The sequence below is a fragment of the Pogona vitticeps genome, chromosome ZW-PAR (assembly GCF_051106095.1).
Source record: "Pogona vitticeps strain Pit_001003342236 chromosome ZW-PAR, PviZW2.1, whole genome shotgun sequence".
Classification (NCBI taxonomy): Eukaryota; Metazoa; Chordata; class Lepidosauria; order Squamata; family Agamidae; genus Pogona; species Pogona vitticeps.
This window is the reverse complement of record NC_135800.1, coordinates 3,200,566-3,224,741: the sequence shown is the minus strand read 5'-3', so window position 1 is coordinate 3,224,741 and position 24,176 is coordinate 3,200,566. Positions and strand designations below refer to the sequence as shown.

Genomic DNA, 24,176 nt, shown 5'->3' with positions numbered 1-24,176 from the left:
CAACACGCCAGTGTGTGACTAACCTTGCAGCAAAAATGTGTCTACATCAATTTAAAAAATGTAAATTAAAAAGACAGAAAAAACCCCAAATATTTGCAGTGATTCTTTCTGGATTTAAAATTAAAAGTTCACCACCACCCCCCATCGGAGGGGGTTACACAAGCCACCCAGAGAATTCCTGCTCTCTGTCCTAACCTCGTTCTGCCTCTGGATCCTCTGAACGATTCAGCAAAATAAGTGTTTGTCCCCGTAGAATACATTCTGTCCACAGTTGGAGAAAAATGAAAAGTCCTCTTCTGCCTTCACACAAAGGCCCTGCTCCCAACTGGCTGATCAATTCTTAATTACAGGAGGTTTTTCTTTTAAAAAATAATTAAGCAAAAAGAACAGCCTAAGGCAAGAGCTTCTTGGCTGGAACGTTAGCCCGAGAAGCAGCCTTACCAAGGGAAAAAGGAGATTACTGACTCCTGTCCGTTGTGGAAAGAATTGGAGAAGAACACACCACGCAGATGCAATAGACAGTATCACAAGGAATGGTCCACGCTGGGTTTAAGGTACAGTTTGTATAACCAACTGACACTTGTCTTTTTAGTTCCTAGCCTGTTTGTTTCTTTTTTAGGATCTATGTCAGCTTATGTTTCAGAGCACACCAAAGGGAGACAAGCCAGGATCAAGCTACCATTGTGGGCGGAGCTGTCACGACAAACCATCATTTAAACCCGGGATTCTCGCCTTTTTTTTTTTACATCTGACCACCCACTTTTAAAAAAAAAGGAGGTCCGCACCCATTTTCTCCAAGAAGGACTTCTATCTGTTTATAGATGTCTGGTTGTTGGAATTTATGATACATTGAAAGGCGGGGGTGGGGGTGGGAGAATTAGAAGAAACACCAGAGTGTCCAAAGCCGCAACCTACAACTGTACCGACAGGCACAGCGAACGTACTGTGATGACATCCAAGATGCTGAGGAGGCTGTGTACACTGTCCCCGGCCAGGACCTCTTTGACCACCACTTCTGTCCCGTCCTGTGAGAAAGTTAAAAAAAAGAGAAATACAGCTACCTCTATCTGCCTTTCTTAACTAGGTGCTCTTGAGCGACATCCCTCAACAGTCCCCAACCAGCAAGGCAAAAGGTCAGGGAAGTTTCTCTCTTGGACTACAACTTCCAGAATCCGCACCATCACCAGCAGCCAACGTGGCTTTTATTTTATTTATTTAAAAGGAAGTTTTTCCCATCTGTAGATCAGAGACGACCAAAACTGCAAGGCAAGGCACTCGATAGGGGGAAGCTAGTCTAAATCAGGCAAAAGGCGCCTGCATCTCTTCTGATGTTTTCGCCTACAAATCCCATCTGCCCCGGCCAGAATACTTGAAAGCCACAGTGGGCAAAGGGTGAGCAGCTCCAAAGGCTTCGTGTCCAGGAACAAGCTCCTTTCATTTAGAAAGCCAGCATGTCAGGTGTTAAGCTTGGATTCTCCCTGATCCATTATTTTTCCTCTTGTGGGGCAGCTTTTAAACTCCCGATAGCCATGCATTAAACATAGAAATTCCTCTTTTTTTCCCCCCCTGCCCTCACTTTTGCAGCCAGGGGCAATACAACAGATATCACGAAACAGGGGGCATTTTTGTCTGAAAGGGCAGGCTCGCTATAGGTTGGCTTTACATTTTCCTGGATGCAGACTTCCAGCTTCCCATCCTGGACCACGTAGATGCTGTTGTCCAGCTGCCCCGGCCGGAAGATGTACTCCCCTTCATGCAGCTGCACAAAGACCATGTGCTTGCAAAGTTCGAGGAAAAGCGGCTTCTCAAAATGCCCGAGGACTCTGCAGGGAGAGAAGGAGCAAGTCAGCAGGACCAGCTGCAGGGGCTTGGCAAGGAACCGCCCGAGGGACGTCCCACCTGAACTATCGGATACAAGCGCAGAACAAGGCTGGACGGCGTCTTTCTATAGTAGGACCGCCGTAGCCACGGTTTCCCTTATCGGCGGAGGAGGGCTTAGAACGGATCCCCCACAGTTACGGTGGTTCTATTGCGTTTCATGGTTATTGATCCGAGCTAACCTACCGGGCCACCCACCAGATTAACAACTCTTCCCAAACGCAGGGCGTGAAGCTGGACAGTAAAAGAAAGCTGACGAGAAAAAAAAATTGATCTGTTCGAAATGCGGTGTTCGGAGCGCGCTTGGTGGATGAACTGGACTGTCCGAAAGACAAAGAAGGGGGCCCTAGATCAAATCAAGCCTGAACTCTCTCTGGAGGCAGAAACGATGACACAGAGGCTGTGCTGTTTTGCGCACACCCTGAGAAGGCGGGATTCTCTGGAAAAAAGACCCTCCTGCTGGGAAAGGTGGACGGCAGCAGGAAAAGAGGAAGACCCAATAACACGAGATGGACTGACTCCCTCAAAGAAGCCACAGGTTCGCGTCTGCAAGGGCTGAGCAGGGCGGTGGAGGACAGATTTTGGAGATGCACCACCTCCTTACCGGACGTTCTTCAGCATGTAGAGGACCTCAGAGGGCAGGTGGGAGTTCTTCACGTCAAACTCCGTCAGGTCGGCTTCCAGCAAAGAGGGAGGGGGCTCTTTGGGCTGAAGGGTGGGAGACTCCTTCTTGAAACGCAGGATCCTGCAAGAAACGGGAAAAGGGCTCTTTCGCAGGTACAGAAGAGGGGGGGGCGGTTGTCCTACCTCCTCCAGCTTCGTACCATCTCGCCGTCTTCTTCCTCCGGCTGGTCTTGCTTCCCTCCTAACCTGGACTCAACCTTCTTCCCTTGAACATCTGCTTGGGCCTCCCCTGGGTTCTAAAATGCGTTTAGTTGCAGAGGTGGAGGGGGGAACCCAACCACCCTCCTTCCAGCCAGGTGAACCGAAAGGGGATGGATTCGAGGAAGGATGGGAGTTCGGTCTGCCCCATGTGAAGAAGGGTCCTGTGTTGGCCCACCCTCCCGTCGCGCCCCCGGTCTCAGGCCATACCTCTTGGCCAAGGACAAGACCTTGGCCCTTTTCCGCATCCGCTGCCGAGGCACCGTGTTCCCGACCAGAGAGTTGGGCAGTGTCGTCACCTAGGAGGAAGCAGAGTCTGCTGAAGAAAGGCGCCTGGTCCGGCAGAGAAGCAGGCAGAAGACACACCCACGACCTTGGCTTTTCCGAGCCAGGCTTATACGCTTAATAGCCCTGGGGCTAACACTCATATGGGCAGGGATGATGGCAACCTCAAATCAGACTCGTAGTCCATCCAGGCCCCGTATGGTCCATGCTGTCTTGCAGCACTTCTGCAGGATTTTGGGAAGGATTCTTCCCTAATCTTTGCACATTTCTTGTTTTAGCTTTAAATATTGTCTTTTAACGATGCAAGCAGCCTCTTGAGACTCATAGTTTTCTGCTTTAAATACCGTCTTTCAATGACGGAAGCCGCCTTGAGTCCTTTCTAAAGAGAGAGGAGGGGTAGAAAATATTTTAAAGAAATAAATAAACTCGAGCTGGACGGGGTGGGACGGGAACCTGTGGCCGTCTGTGTACGCAAAGCCCTGCGCCGTGGTCCCTTTCTCCGCGAGCGGAGGGACGGACCACCAGCTAATCCTGGGAGCAGGGAAAGTGTGATACACGGGTGGTCAGCAAAAACGGCAAACGGATGATTCTGGTTTGAAACACGGAACGCTTTTTGAGATGGAACGGTTGGCCAGCGTTTTATCGGGGTTTAAGTCGAGTGTCGCAAAACGGACAATTCTTCTAGATTCTTCCTCCCCATGGATTTCTACGGGCACCTGCAAAACTCGCGGGCAGATCACCCTCCCTCCCAAGACACCTCAAAAGAGAAAGGCATCAAAGAGAGGGAAGGCGGAGGTGGCTGAACTTTGATGGCCAACGCCCGTCCGGGCAGAGGTGGAGATTCCGGTCCGGCAACCTTTAGACCCGCAGTTCCCAACCTGGGGTCCCCGGAGGTTCTTGGACTGCAGCTCCCAGAAACCCCTGGCCCAGCAGAGCTAGTGGTGAAGGCAACTGGGCGTTGTAGTCTCAGAACCTCTGGGGGCCCAGAACCTTCTCTCGAGGGCTGCCGTCTGCTCGCTTTTGAGCTTGGGGTGTTGCTGCCGGGGAGACAGATCACCGGAATTAAATTTATAGTTCAACGATCACTCCATCAGTGGCGACCCCACAGATGACCTACACCAGGAGGATTCCATTCGGGGCTGTGATGGATCTCAGCCTCACTGGAAAAACGAGGATTCCCAGATTCTGCGAAATTCCCAGACTGAGGTTTGTAGCCTGAATGGCGGGGCCTAGAGCGCCACCTACGGGTCGGATGCAAACCCTACCGCGGAAAGCCACCCATCCAGACAGCTTTGCTAACCCATTTCCTAGCTTCGGGCTGCCCTCCGACGAGACCTGCCCTACAAGGCAAAAACAAGCCAGCACCATGGGCTTGGCTGGTTCACTCCCAGTTTAGGAACTGGGAGGCTTAGATGCTTCCACGGTCTCCATTTTTCTCAGCCTCCAATTCTCAGCGGATTCTGCCCTTTCGCGCGGGGAGGGGGGGGTCTGGGAAGTCTGAGGAATTCCCCAGAGCGCGTATCCACGTAACTCTCTCCTTCCTCCCCCAGTCACTCTGCGTGCGTCAGCAGATAAATATCGTCAGCGGTTCCTTAGCAACGGGTCGGGCTCCTTCCCCCTCACATTTCCAGATCTGGAGTGGTATTTCATGCTATATCTAGTTCAACTGCAGGTATCAAAAACAAAAACTCATAAAGCCAATTTATTTAAGTTTACTGCACGCCACGGCACTATTCAAAAAAGGGCGCGACAGACACAGAACGAAATCCACTTGCGAGACTTAGCCTGAGCGGACGGACGGATTCAGTGTCAAAGCAACACTTCTTTAACTCCCACGGATTCCGCGAGGCCTTCTCGAGCCAAGAATAGCAATTATTTAGCCTTGGACCTCACCGGGCTGTGCCCCAGAGAGTCTGCAGAGCCACGGAGGGAGCCAGTCACGAGCCACGGCTGAGCCCACGCCCACCGAGACCCAGCCGATCTACCGGCGTTTTTATATCTAGGAGAGATCAGGGAAAGCAAAGCTCAAGTCCAGCTCTCAGCTGAGGGAGCAAACCGATCCGGCTGCGAAGCAAACGCCTCCGTTTGTAGCCATGCTGAGTGCGGCGATGGAGCCAAAACTCTGCTCACAACCTGGGGTTCAATCCCAGGGAGCCGGCTCAAGGTTCACTCCGCCTTCCATCCTTTTGGAAGTCGGGAAATGGAGGACCCAGCTTGCAATGGACAATGTGCAGCCTGCGTAATTAACTTGTCAAGCACCCAGCAGTATATTTGCTTTTAGCTTTGCAATGAGACGGGGGCCGAGGGCGCCCCTGGGGTGATCCTTACCTTCCGCATGATCTTCCGACCGTAGAACATGACTTTATCTCTCTTGCGGAACCTGTACTGAGGCACGTGGGGCTGAGGTTGCTCTGGAAGACATAATATTTATTTATTTGTTTATTTACTTACTTATATCCCGCCCATTTAGACAACGTCTACTCTGGGCGGCTAACAATAAAAAAAAGACTCAAAACAATCTAATATATCAAACAATAATTTGACAACAAATAACAATATCATTGCAGATGGGAAATTAGAAATCAATCAGTGACAGGCCTACCTAAATAGCTAGATTTTGAGTTGGCTCTTAAAAACACCCAGCGAAGGGGCCAGGCGGATCTCGGGGAGAGACTATTCCGAAGGCAAGGGGCCACTGCCGAGAAGGCCCGGTTTCTTGTTCTTTCTTTCCGGGGCCTCCCTCGGTGTTCGGCCCCTCAACAGCCCCTCCTGGCTAGAGCGAGTGATTCGAGTAGATCTAGGCGGGAGGAGGCGTTTCACTAGATATAAATCCCCCCACCCGGTCCCATAACCTATCTGCCATGGGCCGTACAGCTTCAGCATGTAAGCAGCAAGCGAAGAAATGGCACGCTGACGCTGGTAGACCGCTTATGGCTTTACCGTACAAAGAGGCAGCGGAGTTAACAGAGCGGGCTGAGTCGAGAGGAAGACAGGAAAGAGGCAGCCGGTGGCTGGGATTGGGTGTGTATTTTTGTGTGTGTGTGTGTCACAACTGCAGTTAGAATGTGAAATAGAGCTTGGAACAGTTATTTCTGAAGGATGGCAATTCACAGAATCTGTAGCCCATAAAAATAACTCCCCACCCCTGGTAGCGCTGAATAATGTCAGTATACAGTATATTTCTTTGCGCACGGAGGTGAGGGTTAGGGCCTCCTGCGATCCAGCCCAGCTCTACCCCCGGGGTTACTTACTCAACTCCTTCACCTTCCTGTAAACGAAATAGACAACGATCCCAATCAGCAGTAAGGCGACCGTGGCACCGATAACCATTCCAGTTAACTGCGGGAAGAAACGAGACAAAAGACATACGGCTTAAGCACATCCCTTTCCTCCAACTGTACGGTAAGACCACTGTATCCGCGGGGGATCGGTTCCCTCTGCGTGGAAGCCCCAGAACGCAGAAGCATAGAAAGCAACACATTGCATGGTTTCTGGCTCCCTATGGTGGCCATTTCTGGTAAGTACCTCCTAGTTTTCTATTTCACATTTTCAGACAGCAGAGAAACAAATCAGCGATCCCGTGGAGAGGAGGGTCCTACGGTACTAGAAATGTATAACAAAATATGCAATGGTTGGGGGTGGAAAAAGTCGTGCCTGGGCTTTATGGGATTTGAGCAAACTAAATTGAGCCCAGATGAATTCTGATACCCCTTGCCTGGTTGCTCTGTCGTTTAAAGGGGACAAGACGCGAACACCCTTTTCACTGACCTGCATTGACCAATTTTATATTTTATCTCTTTACTTCTGTTCCCTTGGGTTTTCAGGTCCCCCTTTTATGACCCCTTCAGAACTGGCAACGAGCCTCCTTAGCGCATCTTAGAACTCCCATTTCACCGGGGAGATTTTATGAGGTTCTCCGCACCACACAACAATACCTGAAGCCAAGCAGGGCAATAAGAAAAGCCAATTTCCATTCATTGCACTGGGCGTGCTAACTCTGCTGTCCTCCTCTGGTGAATGAGATCTGTATACTTCAACCCTGAACTGCACGGGACCGAACCGAGCCACACGGTTTTGGTTATACATGAAGATTTTTCAACAAATAAATACATATTTCAGTAAATAGATGTTCAATAAATACTATGCTGCTATTCATCTCCAGGAAGTGGCCTGAAGGAGGTGCGTCTTGGACTTCCCAAGGCCCCTGGGTGAGCAGCGTGGCAGCTCCTGGTCCAATGATAGCACCCTGGCTGGTCCTCTTGACTGGCATAGCAACTCCAGTAGCGGCTGGGGAGGGTGTATGGGCATGCCGGGAGCCTGATGCAGTTCGGGGAAGGCATGTGTGTGAGAGAGATTCAACTATTTGTGCTTCCTAGCTATTTTGGGGGGTATAAGAGGTTTTGAACTGCACCGATTTTGAACGGCACAGGGATCCGGCACACGTTACTCTGTCATTGCTGAAAGCAGACGTGTACTACCAGCTGTTCTGTAAGAGTTCATTCCAAGAGCGGGCAAGATTCTTTACAGAGGAAACCCAAAAGGCAGGCCTCCTGGCCTAAAGCAGACAGAGAAAGCAACATTCATTATATATGTGTGTGTGTGTCTGTGTATTTCTAAGATTTTTCTTTTAATATTTTCAGACCAAGGATTAGTGGACACTGATCGTACAGATATGGGGGTCCTGCTGTATCTGAGTTAAGAGCACGCCTACACACAGGCTGTAACATTACCATCGTTGTTTGCATCCTGTCTTCTACAAACTGAAGGACCCGCGTGGTGAGATCTGAACTTGAGGGGAAGTCCACCTAAAGAACAAAACAGCAGAGATGTCAATATGGGTGGAGGGCCGCTGAGTTGCCTTACACACCAGACCGAAGGGAGGGAGGAAAAGACTTCCAAAGATAACCAGCTAGATTAGAACCACGTCCCATGGAGGAAAAGAGTCAAACATTCGTCTAAATCCGAAACTTAAGCCTCGTGTCCCAAATCCTGTTAGGAATTCCAAAGAATCCTGGAACTTGTTATGCCTAAGCCATGAACTTCCAGTCACCTCCTCAATAACATACCCAATGCTTTATTTATTAATAATAATAATTGTGAGCTATCCAGTCAATTCGGACTGATGGGGATCCTACTCAGGGTTTTCTAGAGAGTGGTTAACCATTCCCTTCTTCTGACGACGCCCTGGGGCTGTGTCGCATGCCCAAGGCCACCCAGGCTGGCTCTTCCGGGAGGCACGTGGAGGAATCAAACTCCCAACCTCTGGCTCGGCAGCCACGTACCCAACTCACTGAGCTATCCAGCTAGCTCTACCTGTTGCAGCCCGTTAGTAAAATCCCAACACGATTTTGACATGGGTTTGGTGCCTTGGAGATATTACAAGGGGGGGGGGGAATGCATCTTTGTGCTAGCATTCCTGCTTCTTTCTTCTTAAGGCTGGCGCTACGACGAAGCGGAACGTGACCTTTTCAGCAAATCGTCCTGGGAACCTCCTCCTGTCGTAGGACTGACTTGCGCCAAAGTTGCCCAGGAAAGAATGTGTCACTGGAATAGGCAGACGGGCAATCACAGAGTTTCTCCCCTTCGCTGAGGCCACGTTGGAGATGATGTCGGCTTGGATCCAGAGAACTATTTCTGGTCCACCCCAAGGGCTTGGCACACTTAATATAACAAACACAGAGCTTAGCCCTGAATGTACACAGTGAGTAAACAACTGAGGACATTTTGTCATTAAGGTTGGGTGATTAAAAGAGGTGAGGGCAAAGCCTTTCTCCTTTTTTTTTAATGACAGAATCTTCAACAGTAGCCCTCAATGAATCATCATTTCTTGCCAAACCTGTATCAAAAGCTCAGAAAACACACGTTCACATCTATGTCCACTCATTTGTCTGTTTATTGGTATGGAATAACGAAACATTCGTTGGCATCAACAACGAGTAGATAATTTCGTGCCATCTACATGTCAAGCATTTCACAAAGCATATCAAAAGAAGGCCCTGGACCCCAAAAGCTTGCCAACATACGGGAGGTATCAGCGGAAAGAAAGAAAATGGAGGGAGGGATCCACCATGAAAAATACAATAGGACCCCCCTGTATCTGAGGGGATTGGTTCCAAGCAACAACAGCCCTGCAGATACTGAAAAATATGGATAACAGTGAACACTATACATAGCACAGTAAAAAAATAATAATCCTGAAATACATATTTTCAAAGCTAGACACTAGAGGGAGCCAGAGATCATGCTATGTATGTAGTCTTCAAAAAACATAGCACGGCCTCTGGCTCCCCCTAGTGGCCAGTTCTAGTAAATATATCATATAAATACATATATCAAGAGTTTTTTAATACATGCTTTCAGACCGCAGGTAAGTGAAACCGCAGATACAATCCTGCAGATACAGAAGTCCTCCTATAGACAGTTATTGTACCTAGATTTAGTTAGCCTTGGTTACAGTAGAGCATGAAAACAGTGTGCAGTACCAAAGTCTTCCCAGAAATATGCATTTTGAGAAGGGACGGGAGGTGTTAACAGTATGCGAGTCAGTTGTTAGCTGCATAACGAGAAACAAAGGAAACCACAAGGAAACAAGCTAGCAGAGCTGAGAGGCACCATCTCTTTGATGCAGAGTCAGACAGTCCTGAGGTATATTAGTACAATTAGAAAGAGCTTCAGTTCCAAGTCCATTCATCTTTTTCGACTCCTGTAAAAGCTTCTCCTTTTCTTCCAGGTCAACTGTCACTTCATGATTTTTGCCACAGCCCACCGCCTCAGCCGGGATGTTCAAATGGGTCCATATAACACATTGCATATATTGCACATGTCATAAATTACAAATGCAACATGTTGCTGTTATAGCAACATCCACCAATATATATGATATTGAATTTATAAAACAGGAATGAACTAGCCTATTCCATCATTTTGGCACTCAACAGGAGACAAAAAAAAGATTCCAGTACAGAAATATTTCAGATTATAAATACATATTAAATCAGGCATGGTGATATTAGTCTTTCTAGATTGTGTTTCTTTTTCCGTCTATAATGTTGACTATTATCCACAGTTTTCAGTATCCGCCATGCAGCCTGGCCCCAATCCGCAGCAGCTATGAGGATCTTACTGTATTGCCTCTGAAGAACGCATAGAATCTTCATTATGAGTTCTCGCTCTCCATCCACTGCCTGTCATCATCACCACCATCATTTACATTCCTAACCTTTTTCCAAGAAAGTCTAAAAGCTTAAAATGAAGTTACGTGTAACTTAGCAACAAAGCCCAGCGCAGGCAATACATATTGGCTAGAATCTTACACTCACCAACATTACCTGGGAAGGCTTGTAATTTGTGCGATTTTTCCCCCTAGTAGTTCAATTTAGGCAACATTAACTCCGTCAGCCTGAATCTGAATGACAAACTGAATTTAATAAAGAAGTTTGTGTTTGTATTTGGTGCCTCGCCCCAGTTCCGTGATTGGGTCCACCAAGACAAATGCCTACTTCTTAATTAGAGGCGATATACTACTGAAAGTTATAACGACACATTTTTTTGTTGTTACGTGCCACTGAGTCACAACCCATCCCATATATTGTTGTGGGTTACCTGCTGTCAAGTCAGAATCTGCCTTATAGTGACCCTTATCCGGGCTTTCAAAATAAATAAGTTATATAAGGAGTGGTTTTACCAGTTTTTCTCCACTGGTTGAGTTTCCATGGCTGAGAAAGGATTCGAACTCAGTACCCCTGGGTCCATCGCTCTATACACACTAGATATCTTTCTCAAATTTGCACAGCTCTCCAATTAGATCGTGGCTATCAATATCCTTAGATCTCCAACAAAACATAGGCTCACACATGTCAACATCACCAGACAAACAAAGGGTTTTCAAACCACACGTGCATTTAAACTAAATCCTCCCCAACTTTGAATCCCACTCACTGGAAATAAAACAAGCCGGGGCGAAAATATTTTCAATAAATAAAACAAACACCATCAAATGCACAGAACATCGTAATGCCAACATTTGTATATTGAGCTCTCTACACAATGGTTAACAGTAATAAGGTGAAAACAGAGTAAATTCAGCTTTTCGCCTAACGATGATGCCTCCCCAGAAGCAGTTCGTAAACAAAGAGTGAACGAATGAAGAATTCAGTATCTCTTGCAACAGGAATGAAAGCAAGATAAAAGGACCCATCAGTGGGAAGAAGCCTCTGAGCTCAAAAGAAGAAAAGCGAATCGTGGGTCCCTTTTTAAAAGCCTATAAAAATCGGCACCGCCTTCAACAAAAAGGGTTTAGTAAAGAGTTAGTAACTTCAGAGCAACGTCAGCAAGAGCTCCGTTCCTGGAAACCAGGAGGTCGTTAGACCTCCATTATGGGGAAGTCGTTACCTGCCTGTTGCAGAAAAAAGGCTACTTTCCTGTGACGGAACAACGGCTATATCCCTGTTACAAGAAAGTTGTTACTTCCCCGTTAAGAGTAAATTTTAAAAAAATATTACTTTCCCCATTAATGGAAAGTCGTTATTTCCCCATTACTGGAAAGTCATTAGTTCCCCCGTTACCGGAAAGTCGTTACTTCCCCATGATGGCGAAGTTGTTACTTCCCCGTTAGAGTAAATTAAAAAAATATTACTTTCCCCATTACAAGAAAGTCGTTACTTCCCCATAACGGCGAAGTCACTTCCCCATTAGAGTAAATTTTAAAAATATTACTTCCCTCATTACTGGAAAGTCGTTACTTCCCCGTTACAAGAAAGTCGTTACTTCCCCATAACGGCGAAGTTACTTCCCCATTAGAGTAAATTTTAAAAATATTACTTTCCCCTTTACTGGAAAGTCGTTACTTCCCCGTTACAGGAAAGTCGTTACTTCCCCATAACGGCGAAGTTACTTCCCCATTAGAGTAAATTTTAAAAATATTACTTTCCCCTTTACTGGAAAGTCGTTACTTCCCCGTTACAGGAAAGTCGTTACTTTCCCCCGTTACCGGAAAGTCGTTACTTTTCCCCGGACGGGAAACTTTGCCAAGCTGCCCGTTCCTGGCTAGCAGGATCCAATTCCTTTCCCTCAGGGTGCGAAGGAGGAGGAAAGGAGGGGGGGAAAACACGGGGGGGCAGAAGCCCCGAAGGGCCCAAGCGGGAGGCCGGGGGGGGGGGGTTGGCCACGTACCTGGCGGTCGGCGGGCGAGGCGGCCTCGCTCCCCATGGCCGGGTCCCCTCAGGCCGGCCGGCCGCCTCGGGAAGGGGAAAAAAAGGGACGCCGAGCACCCAACGGCGGTTTTTTTCCCCCCTCAGGAAGGAGCCCTGAGGGAGAAGCCAAAGGTCAGAGTTCACGCGACAGGTCGGGGGGGAGTTGATAGCCCCGGCGCGCTCTCCGTGACGTCACTTCCGCCCCCCGGGTGTTCAGGGCCTTGTCCCGTTGACTTTCCTCTCGACCCGTGGCTCCCCACGTCGGGTTCCCAGGGGATCTCGGACTACGACTCCCAGAAGCTCTTGCTCGCCCGCAGCCCGCCGCGGAGCCTTCTGGGAGTTGTAGTCGAAGAACACCTGGGGAGATTCTAGGCGCCCGTCTTTAAAACCATCCAGAAAATGTGAAGAAGGGATGTTCCCTTTATGAAACGCACCAACCGTCTCAGAGTGGTCGTTTGACCGGATAGGCCGGGTATAAATATAATAAATATAATAAATAAAATAAATACAATAAAATAATTAATAAACAAACAAACAAACAAACAAACAAACAAATAAACAAATAAATAAATAAATAAATAAATAAATAAATAAATAAATAAATAAATAAATATTTGATCTTCCTCTTTTCTACCCATCTTTTGCTCTTCCCAGCATTATTTTCTTTTTCCAGCGACCCTTCCCGTTACAGGATGTAGAGACAAAGGGCAATCGCCTCAATTTAGCCATTTCTTGCTCCTAGAGTAGACACTCGATTTGATTCAACATTTTTGTACTGTGTTTGTTTCCTTGGTGGTGCATCACATCTACAGAGAGCTCTTCTTCAACTTCACCTTTCCAATTAATATTTTCCCCCCGCATTAGCTTTCTTCACTGCCCAGCTTTCACATCCATACCTTGTTGTATGGATTTATTATTATTGTATTTTAATTAAATTTTAATTGTTGTAAGGCGCCCCAGAGACCTTTGAGTAGAGTGGGCGGCATGTAAGTTAAATAAATAAATAAATCATAATTGGAAATACCATAGTATGGAGGGTGTTGGTCTTGAGCGACACATTCTTATATTTATTGATAATAATAATAATAAGCTGAAAACTGCAGAGCTGGAAGGGACCCTAAGGGGTCATCCAGTCCAGCCCCGGCACAGGTGGGGATTCAAACTCCCAACCTCTGGCTTTGCAAGCCAGGGACCCAATCTTTTCTAGTTCTTTCGTTACTATGGAAGGGTTGGTGCTGGCTGCCCCAAATACTCTTTGCAGGGCGAAAATTATTGATTGATTGATTGATTGATTGATTGATTGATTGATTGATTGATTGATTGATTGATTGATTGATTGATTGATTGATTGATTGATTGATTGATTGGATTTCTATCCCGCCCATCTAGATCAAAGGTCAAGTCTATATTCATTCTTTGTACTGCGGTGCTTCTGATAGGAACAAATAAAAAGTTCCTTTACGACTGCTGCTATTCCAAGCATCGCTCTTCTGCTTTCCTAGCTCTATGTTGACAGCGCCCCCCTGCGACTTCCTAGGCTCGCTGCTCCAAACTACGTCAGAGTTCACACGGAGGGGGGGGTGGAATGTGGGCTGAAAGGCAAGCGGGCCTCCAACAACCAATCAAAGGATAGCTCCTTCCCTATGGGCAGGGCCATAGCGAGGCGGCAAGTTAAGCAGCCCCGCTGACCAATCACAACAGAGCTCTTTAGCTAGCCAAGCATGAAGCTCCTCCTCCCTATAAAAGATGCCTGTCTTGATTGGCCGGGCGTCCGAATTCCTCTCCGCTTCCTTTCCCCCATTGGCTCCTTCTTTGTATCGAGGCCGGCGATTGGCCGCGCGCCGCCGGAGCCAATGAGAGCGCCGGATGTTGACCTGTGTTCTGAGGTAAAATCCGTTGGAGACGAGGGAGAAAGCGACGGAAAGGCTTCGTCTTCCTCAGTTCCTGCCATGGGCCTGCTGGGCGAAATGGCGCGGGGCCTGGTGCGCGGGGCCGACCGGACGGCGGCCTGGACCAGCAAGCGAGGCCCGCGGACTTTCTACAAGGGCCGCGGCAGCAAGCCCTTGGGCTACTTGACCTCGAGCCGCAAGTTCGTGCTGGTGCCCGAGATGGTGCCCCGGCTGGTGGTGCCCGACCTGACGGGCTTCCGGCTGAAGGCCTACGTCTCCTACCGGGCCTCCCCGGGCACCGAGCCTCCCCTCACCGCCCGCGCCCTCTTCGAGCAGACGGCCGCCCCTCAGGTCCGGAAGGACCTCCGGGAAGGGACGTTTGACCCGCAGCAGCTGGAAAAATACGGCTTCGAGCCCAGCCAGGAAGGGAAGCTCTTCTGCCTCTTCCCCAAGAACTTTGTGCGCTAAATAACGGAGAAAAAACGAAAAAAAAAAGTGGCCCATCGGACTTTAAAACAAAAAAACCGCGCGGGGGGGGGAGAGAGAAAAAAAAGGGATTTAATTGGATCGAGGAAGAAGAAACTGCCGCCATAATAATGTCAAGGATCCCCATATTTCAAAAGGGGAAAAGGCAGCCACCCCAGTTATTTAAAAATATGGATTTTTTTAACACCCATGTATGGTTTCCACTGAACGACACGCAGCCTGCCTGAGCTATCAAGGGAGAACGCAGCCTCCATAATAAAGTTGATGATCCATCAGTGAAAATTTGTTTTTAAATCACCGAATGTTTTGCCTTCTGAGGTTGAGCTACCAGGCTATATGATGTCAAAGATCCCTCGATGAACACTTGTTTCCGAAGAGAAAAAACAAGCCACCATGGTTAAGCTTCTTTAGAAATAGGAGTTGAAAAAATCCATCAATTTATTATTATCGAAAGGGATTTGCGCCTCCTGGGGTTGAGTTGTGGATGCTGCCAGCGAACAAAAATAGCAACTTCTGAATGGAAAAACTGATGAAGAAAGAAGAGAAATGTGCATATTTTTGGGAAATTCCCTTATCAGGGCATCCGGAAGGGAAAGGATTAAAAATAACTCATGTCTTCTGGAGGAAGAAACCTGCTCACATCATTGGAAATGGACTTTCGTAGTTTGGAGACTATTTGTGAGAAGTTACTGGAAATGTTATTCAGCTGGACTTTTGGGACTGGCGCAGTCCACTGGACTTTGGGGTCTGAAGCAAGACATTGAAGCCTTTGAAGGGATAAATGTCAGTATCTGATCCAATTTTTGTTAAAAAGAATAAACCTGTTTTCAAAAATCCATGGGGCTCATTCTATTTCTGGACAGAAATGCAGTTTAATCTTGAAAATGGAGAGACAAGACCTGGGCCTAAATACCGTTGAGATTCCCAAGTAGACTAGACACACTGAATTAACTGCTGAAAAGGCAACAGTTTTATAGACCACACTGATTTAGTGAGTCCACGCTCATGGAGAACGACCGTATTTAGACCCAGGCTTGGAGGATCTGTCTTGTTTTCCACTGTCAAGCAGAGATAAACTGTACTGGTGCAAATCAAATTGCAGAATTCATATTGGGGGGGTTTAAATTTTTTTTTTGACTCATGGAAAAGTTACAAAAAAACCAAGCAAGCTTTAAAGGCCAAAGGGAGTAGGGCCTGGATATTAAGTCTATTTCTGTCTTATTTCAGAATGTAATGTGGGAGGCATGGGATGCTGCGGACAAATAAATGGATCTCATCAAGCGTTAGATTTCAAGTGGGGCAGGCTTAGAAACATTTGGTCCTTCTCAAATGATCCATCAACTGATATCAAGTTGAACTTTGTTTTCAGTGTCAAGTAGGAGAGTGACATTGACTCAACAGCCCTCACTGATTACCATATACAATTATCTACATATTACAATAGACTCTACGCTGAATTGTACTAGCTCTGTGAAGAGAATAGCAGAGAACAGTCGGTTCAAAATACTCTGCTAAGAACAGGTTCTAATTTATTTTAGAAAGGTCCAAACAACTGTTTAAAGATCTCGTTTTACAATACTGGTGTGCGTTATTTGTACATCAGTGCCCTAAAAGTTGGGCTAGCAGAATCTGAAATTACACGTTTGTCCGTAACCAAGGACTTCTGCAGCTGTGAAGAATTTGTACCTGAGTTTCAGGAAAGTGTCCTCAGTATTAATACTGACCGTTGCTGGTGTTCTTTCTGCAATGCAGAAAAGGGCAGGAAAGGATCATTCCAGTAAACACATTCGCTTCCAGGACCAGGCTGGAATTTTCCCGGCGAGAAAAGGACAGGAAAATAGTGCTACAAGATAGTGTATATTGGTGGCCAGAACCCCACTGATGATTTATACGTGTGTAAGTGAAACTGGGACGTGGTGGCGTAGCGGATTAAACCGCAGAAGCCTCTGTGCTACAAGGTCAGAAGACCAAGTAGTCGTAAGATCGAATCCACGCTTGTCCCAGCTCCTGCCAATCTTGCCATTCAAAAGCATGTAAATGCAAGTAGACAAATAGGTACCACCTCGGTGGGAAGGTTACGGCGTCCCATGTCTAGTCACACTGGCCACGCGACCACGGAAACGGTCTTTGGACAAACGCTGGCTCTACGGCTTTGAAACGGATGAGCATCGCGCCCTAGAGTCAGACACAACTAAGTGAAAATGCATTAGGCTTGGTGGCAGATTTTGCCAACTGAATTAGACAGGCGAGCAGCTGGCACTGTACGATCCGGCACGCGCCACCCATGTTGTTTTTAGGGGCAATCTGCGATCACGGCTTGTGACATTTCAATTACGCGTGTGTAAATCCCAAACGGAATTCTGGCCCTTCTTTCCTCTCCCTCCTCAAGTTGCTTGGCTGAACCTAGGAAGCGACTTTTTTCACTCTCCAGTGGGTGCGGAACAAACTCCAAGGGCCTGAAAAGCCCTATTTCTAGTAAAACTGATTGCAGTGCTGATTTTTTTTTCCTTCCTGCAGCACCTAGCCATTGGGTCCTGGCTTTACCCAGACCAAACTCAAATAAAGGCAGTTACTCGCCCAGGAAAAATAGCAGGGATTGTTTCAATAGCAACAGTAAAGCCAAACCTTTCTGCTGCATCTCAAATCAATACCCAGGCTCCAAATTGAAAGGAACGATGACTGACCCGAGGTACCGATGAACAAGAGAACCAAATTAGTCTTACTTTCTGTAGTGAGGAGAAGAGGAGGGGGGGAACCCACTCATCAACTCGTGCTTGAGGAGTCTTCGAAGCTACACGAGGCTCTCGGGAGTAAAGCTGGAAACGTGACACAGGAAAACGGTCACACCAAAGTATCCTGCTCACAAAACGTCTACTGTTCTCATCCTGGAGCTAAAAAAATTCTGCCCAAGAAAGACGTCTATATACGTAATTGACTAAATCAATAATGAAGCCTTCTTTAGGTTAAGGGGCCAGGTTGGCTGGTTTCCCATTTCCAAACATGCAGGACGTGGTCATAGAAGGAGCACGTGGCCAGCAGGCTGGTCTCTCTTTGGGCTTTGACGGTTTCAGCTTCGCTGCTTCCTTTGGTGTCTGGATCTTTCCCATCGGCGCACGGTCGCTGCTGGTCACCACCACCTCCATCACCTTCCGCCTGGACCACTGGGGCAGGCGTCGGGTCCTCCTCGTCAAGCATCACGTCAAACGTGGCTGTCGGGGATTCGTAAACTATCTTGAGGTTCTGGACCTTGAGGTCCACATTTCCTGCCTCCTGCTCTGGACCAGCCGCCGGCATCGCTGCCGATGGACCGAAGGGGCAGGTCAGGGGAAACCGAGACCAGTCCGCTCCGTAAGCCAAAGAATTGTGCAGGACGTAAGATGAAAGAATACGGCAGTTTTCTTCGTTCAGGGCTAACGGGCAGAAAAAGATGACAACCCGTCAGGCAAGAGACTAATTAAGAGGGCACCGATCCCTGCTCTGTTTGTAATTTTAAATTAATTTATACTTCCCAGAGTAGTTTAGGCAGGTTACTCTGCAAACCTTACTTTCAAGAGCGAGCAATGAGCGTTGTGCGCATAAGGAGTATTTGAATACTATATTTTCCCCATGGGCACCGAAGGATCAAAGCAAGGCCTAATTCACCTTCTTTTGCACGATGTAACAGAAGGACGATCATGAGGACAAGCCATTTTTCATAGCCATTTTCAGAGAGCTTCCTTAATTACATTCTGATTACAGCAGGACCCCCATATCTGCAAGGGATCGGTACCAAGCCTCCCCCCCTGCAGATGCTTAAAAAATGTGGATTTTGGCAAACACTATTTTAATAGCAAATTGCCTCCCTCCTTAATACTTTCAGGCCATGGATACGTGAATCACTGGAAACTGATCTTGCAGCTAAGAGGGTCCTATGTTGCTTAAAAACCCTTCTATGGTTTCCTTGGGCTATTTATCTCCAGCATTTGATCTCATCAACTAAGTCCAGCGAGGAGTGTCTGAACAGCCTTCAATTTTCACGTTGAGCCCTGGCTGTTCGAGGCCAAGGCTGATGGCTCCAACTCACGGCTCAGCCCTTTCTCCTTGGTTCCTTCCGTGCTTACTCTCCAGATCACCCTTACTCACCCATGCACCCCTGGCAGTCAAGGATTTTGAAGCCGCTGTGCATGCAGGCGGCCAGCAGGAAGCGTTCCCGCGTCGGATGCCACTTCAGCCTCCAAACGCCTCCCTGCACGTGGGTGTCCGCCAACGGCTGCTTCATGTTCCGGGTGTCCCACAAAAGGACGTGCTCATCGTAGCTGGAGAAACACGGGGCCGGCTTTAAAGCAATGAACTACAGGTAGCTTTTCAGTTTGCAGGTTCCTAGGAAATTATTTTACACTAGGACCCCTGTATCTGTAGGGAATTGATTCCAAGCCCCTGCGGATGCTGAAAACAGTGGATAATAGGAAACGCTAAACACAGCATGGTAGAAGAAAGAAAAAAAACTGAAATATGTTCAACATTTTTACTAGAACTCCTACTCCGATTCCTCTGTACAATCTCTCAGCAAAGAGCAGGCAAAGAGCTGTTCTTCCTCATCCCATTTTTGAGATACCGTAGATTTGTATAAACCGAACATTTCCCCATCCCTGGGTTAGAGAGTTTTCAAGGGAGGCTCACCTTCCTGTGGCCAGGAGATTCTCCCGCAGAGGATGGCTCTGGATACTGCAGACGCCCATGGAATGCCTGCAAATCACAGACAAAGTGTCACGGAAGATTTATTCCCCCCCCCCTCCCCGGTTCACCTGCGCTCAGAGGCCTCTCCCAACAAAGGCAGGTGAGGTCAGCAACGCCGTTTTACCTGGCGGGCTCTGGCTTACCTCTCGCTGCTGAAGGTGGGGCGCCCTGGGTGGCTCCGGGTGTCCCATCCTCGAAGTCGGCTGTCGTCGCCGCCTGAAAAGAGAGAAAGCGGAGCTGCGTGGCAGGGAACGGCTCAGGCGCGCCGGGCTTCTCCAGCAAACATGGAAGCATCGCCCGCAAAGTGAGGAGCTTGAGGGCCAGTTCCGAACCTCCATGCTAGCGCCTGGACCGGAACACGAACCTCAGGCCACAAACTAGGAACGGATTGATTCCCCTTCTCCGTACCAGCAAGAAGTAGCTCTCCGTTAAAAGCCGTTTCCTGCCAGCACCAGCTGGAGTGCATCTCTAAAGCATCAATCTTATTATAACGTTTAATTTTTAAGATATTTATTTAGCATTTTAAACTGTGTCTGTTCAACTGTTGCGAGACACCCTGGGTTCCCTATGGGGAGACAGATGGCATATAAATGATAAACACTGCATATACCCTCTAATTAATGACAGAAAATTAAATTAGAAGGCCTGGAGACGTAGCAGAACATTTATATATCTTTATGTGTGTGTTTGTGTTCTGTTTTGTCTAGGCCCCTATAATTTAATTTTGCACCTGGAATTTAGGGGTAGCTATAGTATTTATTTTTGCTGTTAACCCCAACCATGGTGCCTTACACTAATTCGGGCAGAATATAAATGTATTAAATAAATAAATGTAGATCAGGCAAATCACGGGGGAGCAAAATGGTGGTCTCCCCTTGTAGGGGAAGAAAGAGACCGACAGGGATGGCCGACGGTCAATTCACGTCACTGTGAACGGCCTTTTAAAAACTCTGCTCATGTTCCTTGGAGTCTCCTCTAATGCAAAAACGCACAACCAGGGGGCAACACAGCCGTAAAGCTCCAGGACCCAAATGAGAGAGTAAATGCGCACCTGAATACACAACGCACGTGTTCCAGTAGTCGAAGGCTGCGATCCAGGCTTCAGCGTCGTGCGCCTTCCACTGGTCCGAGATGCGTACGGAAGGGGACGATCCGTCGAAGGTCAGCAGGCTCAGCCTCCCTTTGGAATCGCTGGAGATCAGCTTCAGAGGGCCAGCCCCGCTGAAAGCCAACAGGGAACCTCTTCGTTTTCAACCAAGGTAAGTCTTGCTCGTCTGTTTCAGCAGGTAAACCCAGAGCCCCACAGGAAGCGCGAGCAGAGTTCCCCCCCCCCGCCCACCACAACCCTCGTCCGGCTCCTCACCACTGCGCTCGTCCGGCGGACCAGTCCAGGGACAAAGCGAGGCATTCCCCTCCCAGTTCGACGGTGCTCAGCGCCTCCAGCCTGCAGCTCTTCTGCTACTGGAGGGAAAAGCGAACCGATCAAAGTCGGGCCGGCTCAAAAGGGGAATATCTCATTCGACACGACATACACCAGGCAGAATCACACCATACAGAAAGTGTCTACAGCCCAACGCCGGCCCCTTCAGCTTACAAAGAGGGATGAGCACCGGTCCCTAGAGTTGGAGACGACTGGACTTAATGCTCAAAGGGAGCCTTTATTTTTGACTTACTGTATACGCACGAGGAGCCAGCCTCACTTTAACACTTTTGTTTTCCTTCTGTATAAACATTGCACTATTTAGCGCTATAAGTATCATCACCATCATTTCAGGACTGCAGTTCTAAGGTGATGGATGATGATTAAAAAAACAACCACGGCCGCACACAGAGAGAGATCTCCCCGCCCCGTCCACCTGGGAACCAAACTTCTCCGCCACAAGCCACGCCTTCGCTCCGTTCACCTACCTCGTTTCCTATCAGATGGAAGACGTCCACGTTTCCCTTGGCATTCGCAAGGGACAGAACAGGCCGGCCAGCGATGGGAACACGGCACCTTCAATAGAAGAGAGGAGAAATGTCAGACGATGGTATTTCTAGGTTATGTCTTTTAGCATTCAGTATTCACCGTTTTTCATCCTTCCCAAGAGGGCTTGGAACCAATCTCCCACCAATACGGGGTGTCTACTGTCTATCAGTAAGATAAAGAAATATAAAGAAACTTCCTTGACCACCAATAAAAGAAGCTGTCCTTTGGTGACTGTGTTGTTCTTGCTACTCAGGAGCAGTAAATGAGATATATTGGATCCTGCAGGGAAGCCCTTTGGGTCGGTTCTGAGCATCTGCGCCCAGCGTTACCATTTAACGTCCAGCACAGCCGCCATTTCCAGCCTCTGCAGCTCAGTCAGCGGCGCGAAAGCTTGTTCCTCAAAGGAATACACGTAGAGGCGACCCAGACGGACATGGGGCTCGTTGTTTTCCTCCGGATTTTCGCCAGGCTGCAAGAGGGAGAAGAATGAACAGGCTCCCGTGCAGGATTTTCCCTACCATCTTTTTTTCCATTCCGTAGTAGGGGAACCCACAGGTCAGAACTGGAACACTGAAGTCATCATTTCTTCTAATTTTTTTTTAAATTTAGACACCGCCCCGTTGGTGCAATGCGCTATTTCTAGGTTGGTTTACAAGAAAACATAGGAAAAGAACACAAATATAACGATAACAGTTAAAACAATTTGACAATTTGCAGCATAAAACCGCTCCCTTGAAAAGCAGCATTTAAAGTCCATTTATCTATTTAAATGGCGGTTGATTTTTTCACCCTGCCTTTCTCCTCCAAGCATAGCTCCTTTGGGAGCTGGCTCCATAAGGCCGGGGCCACCCCCAAGAAGGCCCTGCCTCTCGGGGACGACTCGCAGGCGGCCCCTCGGGGTGGCAACACAGAGGAGCCCCACCCGGGAGGATCGGGCAGAAGAAACTGGGAAAAGATGCCCCAACCGGTAACACGGTCCCAAACCGTCGAGGCTTTCTACGTAAGCATAGAAACTTTGAACCTGATCCGGGACGCGACGGGTCGCTAGCGTAGATGAGAAACATACAACCGCAAAAATATATCTTACGAGCTTCATCCGGGAGGTGCGAGCCGTTGAGTCTTTCAGTCATCGACGCCGTTAACCCTCTTTCCTGTGTGAAGCCCTTTTGCTTACCTTAGTGTCCGGTTTCTTCAGCTGGTAGGTGCCGCATGCCAGGATGCCGTGCCAGCCTTCCACGGGGCACCACTCCGTCGCATCCGCCGTGTATTCGGTGTCTACCACTTGCAACGTCTGAATCTTGCACTGCGAAGCCATGTCAGAGCACGCTCATCCTGGTCTGGAAGGAAAGGGGAAGCAAAACGGTCAACAACTCTGCCCTTCTGATTTAAAACAAAACATTTATCACGTGGTATAGTAGGACCCCCGTATCCGCGGCATCGGTATCTGCTGATTCACTTAGCCACGGGCTGAAAATATTTAACCTATTCAAAGAAAAATCGCCAAGTTGCTTCCACTTTAGGCTGACCGTTATGAACGAGCAATCTCCAAAGTGTCCTGGCCTCAATAAACCCTCTTGCCTATGGCTTCCTTAAGGGAGCCAGTCCATCTCGTGTTATTGGGTCTTCCTCTTTTCCCGCTGCTTTCCACTTTTCCTAGCAGGAGGGTCTCTTCCTGCCTTCTCAGGAGGTGCCCAAAGTAGGGCCGCCTCAGTGCCAACATTTTTGCCTCTAACAAAAGTCAGAACGCCTCTGATCCACAGATGCCCTCCGACAATTTCACACAAATATTTGAGAAGAATTAAATGGATATGATAGCAAAATGCTGAATACAACCAATATTAAAAAATACATTTGAAAACAAGGCACCACCGCCCGTTTAAAAACCCTTTTCAGGCAATTGCACACTGAAGGCCCAACTGGGTGCAAGAGGGGTCTCGCCTGAAGGGGGTTGAGAAATCCCGATCCTATAATCTGATTCAGGATTATAGGATTACGACCCTCCCCCTTTTTAATGCATCTCAATATAGCATTTAATGCCTTAAAATAAACCCCCCGCCCGCCCCCCCAGGGATGGCTCCTCTAGCAGTGCCTTGGGATTCCCGTTTCAAGCAGGGGCAGGCCTGCACAAAGACTTACAAGTCCCATCATTCCCTCCCTCTTGGCTGGGGGAGGTTGATGGGCGCTGGAGTCTGCCCTTCCACCTGGGGAGGGGGGCCCATCCTGCCTTCAGCCCTGGTTGGAGCACAAGGAGGGCTGGACTCCAAAGCCCATCGGCTCTTTGCTGCAGCAACAGCAGCACCGCCTGGGCCGGGAGGATGGGAACTGGAGTTGCCCTGCCGTCCCCAGCAGAAAGGCGAGAATATGATAGATGGATGGATGGATGGATGGATGGATGGATGGATAGATAGATAGATAGACTGATTGATTGATTGATTGACTGATTGAGGCACAGCCGCTTTCCAGGCAGGGCCCCCCCCATCATCCAGATCCTTTTGTTTCCAAAGCTGCCTTTCTCAAAGAGCCTCCTCCTCCCTTTCCCCCCCCTTCCCAAAGACCTCGAAAGAGAGAGAAAGACCTGTTTCTTAACACCCCCCCCCGACAAGGGAAGGGCCGGGAAGGGGGCCCCGCGCGGCCACGTGTGAATGGCGCTCCCGGGAAAGGAGACACGCGTGTTCAGCCCCCCCCGGGGGCTGAGGGGCTGCGGAAGGTCCTCCCCAAACACCCCCCCACACAGGCTCCCCACCCCACCCCCGGGGGAGGAAGAAGCCCCTCGGCCTTCCCACCGCCCTCCCTCACACCCCCCCTCACAGAACCGCGGGAAAGGAAGCGCCGCGGGTCCCGGAGGCTCCTTCTTTTCCCTTCCCTTCCCTCCCAGGGGCG

General features: G+C 48.5%; 3 protein-coding genes across 8 annotated transcripts in view; 1 reads left to right on the top strand and 2 right to left on the bottom strand.

The window, feature by feature from the left end:
- PNPLA7 (patatin like domain 7, lysophospholipase) overlaps positions 1-12,848 on the bottom strand; it is a 66,967-nt gene extending 54,119 nt beyond the window's left edge. For 2 of the 5 annotated variants that reach the window (XM_078382819.1, XM_078382820.1), the window contains exons 1-8: positions 12,217-12,848; positions 7,776-7,850; positions 6,297-6,384; positions 5,374-5,456; positions 2,971-3,059; positions 2,483-2,623; positions 1,664-1,823; positions 945-1,025 (exon numbers count right to left, since the gene is read on the bottom strand). In XM_078382819.1, the coding sequence (XP_078238945.1) occupies positions 945-1,025; positions 1,664-1,823; positions 2,483-2,623; positions 2,971-3,059; positions 5,374-5,456; positions 6,297-6,384; positions 7,776-7,850; positions 12,217-12,252 (753 nt within the window). In that variant the 5' untranslated portion in view covers positions 12,253-12,848. The remainder of the gene's footprint in view (positions 1-944; positions 1,026-1,663; positions 1,824-2,482; positions 2,624-2,970; positions 3,060-5,373; positions 5,457-6,296; positions 6,385-7,775; positions 7,851-12,216) is intronic. The other 3 variants (XM_072984659.2, XM_072984657.2, XM_072984658.2) reach the window with 3 other exon arrangements.
- A 1,264-nt stretch (positions 12,849-14,112) lies between these two features.
- On the top strand, positions 14,113-15,447 carry MRPL41 (mitochondrial ribosomal protein L41). Its single transcript, XM_020800958.3, has one exon. It carries the CDS (start codon positions 14,186-14,188, stop codon positions 14,591-14,593), a length of 408 nt encoding a protein of 135 aa, XP_020656617.3. The 5' UTR covers positions 14,113-14,185; the 3' UTR covers positions 14,594-15,447.
- A 673-nt stretch (positions 15,448-16,120) lies between these two features.
- On the bottom strand, positions 16,121-23,451 carry DPH7 (diphthamide biosynthesis 7). 2 transcript variants are annotated; one of them, XM_078382836.1, is made up of 10 exons: positions 23,433-23,451; positions 22,471-22,633; positions 21,626-21,765; positions 21,236-21,323; positions 20,691-20,785; positions 20,379-20,548; positions 19,471-19,543; positions 19,271-19,336; positions 18,734-18,906; positions 16,121-18,021 (listed from the first exon to the last, which is right to left on the bottom strand). In XM_078382836.1, exons 2-10 carry the CDS (start codon positions 22,609-22,611, stop codon positions 17,570-17,572), a joined length of 1,398 nt encoding a protein of 465 aa, XP_078238962.1. In that variant the 5' UTR covers positions 22,612-22,633; positions 23,433-23,451; the 3' UTR covers positions 16,121-17,569. The 2 variants fall into 2 exon arrangements, with proteins under 2 accessions (XP_078238962.1, XP_078238961.1); XM_078382835.1 differs by lacking the exon at positions 23,433-23,451 and having other exon boundaries at positions 22,471-23,294.
- Between the last annotated feature and the right edge of the window lie 725 nt (positions 23,452-24,176).

Coding starts and splice junctions, on each gene's coding strand:
- MRPL41 (XM_020800958.3), top strand. CDS start 14,186: ATGGGCCTGCTGGGCGAAATGGCGCGGGGCCTGGTGCGCGGGGCCGAC.
- DPH7 (XM_078382836.1), bottom strand. CDS start 22,611: ATGGCTTCGCAGTGCAAGATTCAGACGTTGCAAGTGGTAGACACCGAA. Junction 20,549..20,690: donor TCCGCCGGACGAGCGCAGTG/GTGAGGAGCCGG, acceptor GTTGGCTTTCAG/CGGGGCTGGCCCTCTGAAGC. Junction 19,337..19,470: donor CCCACCTTCAGCAGCGAGAG/GTAAGCCAGAGC, acceptor TGTGATTTGCAG/GCATTCCATGGGCGTCTGCA.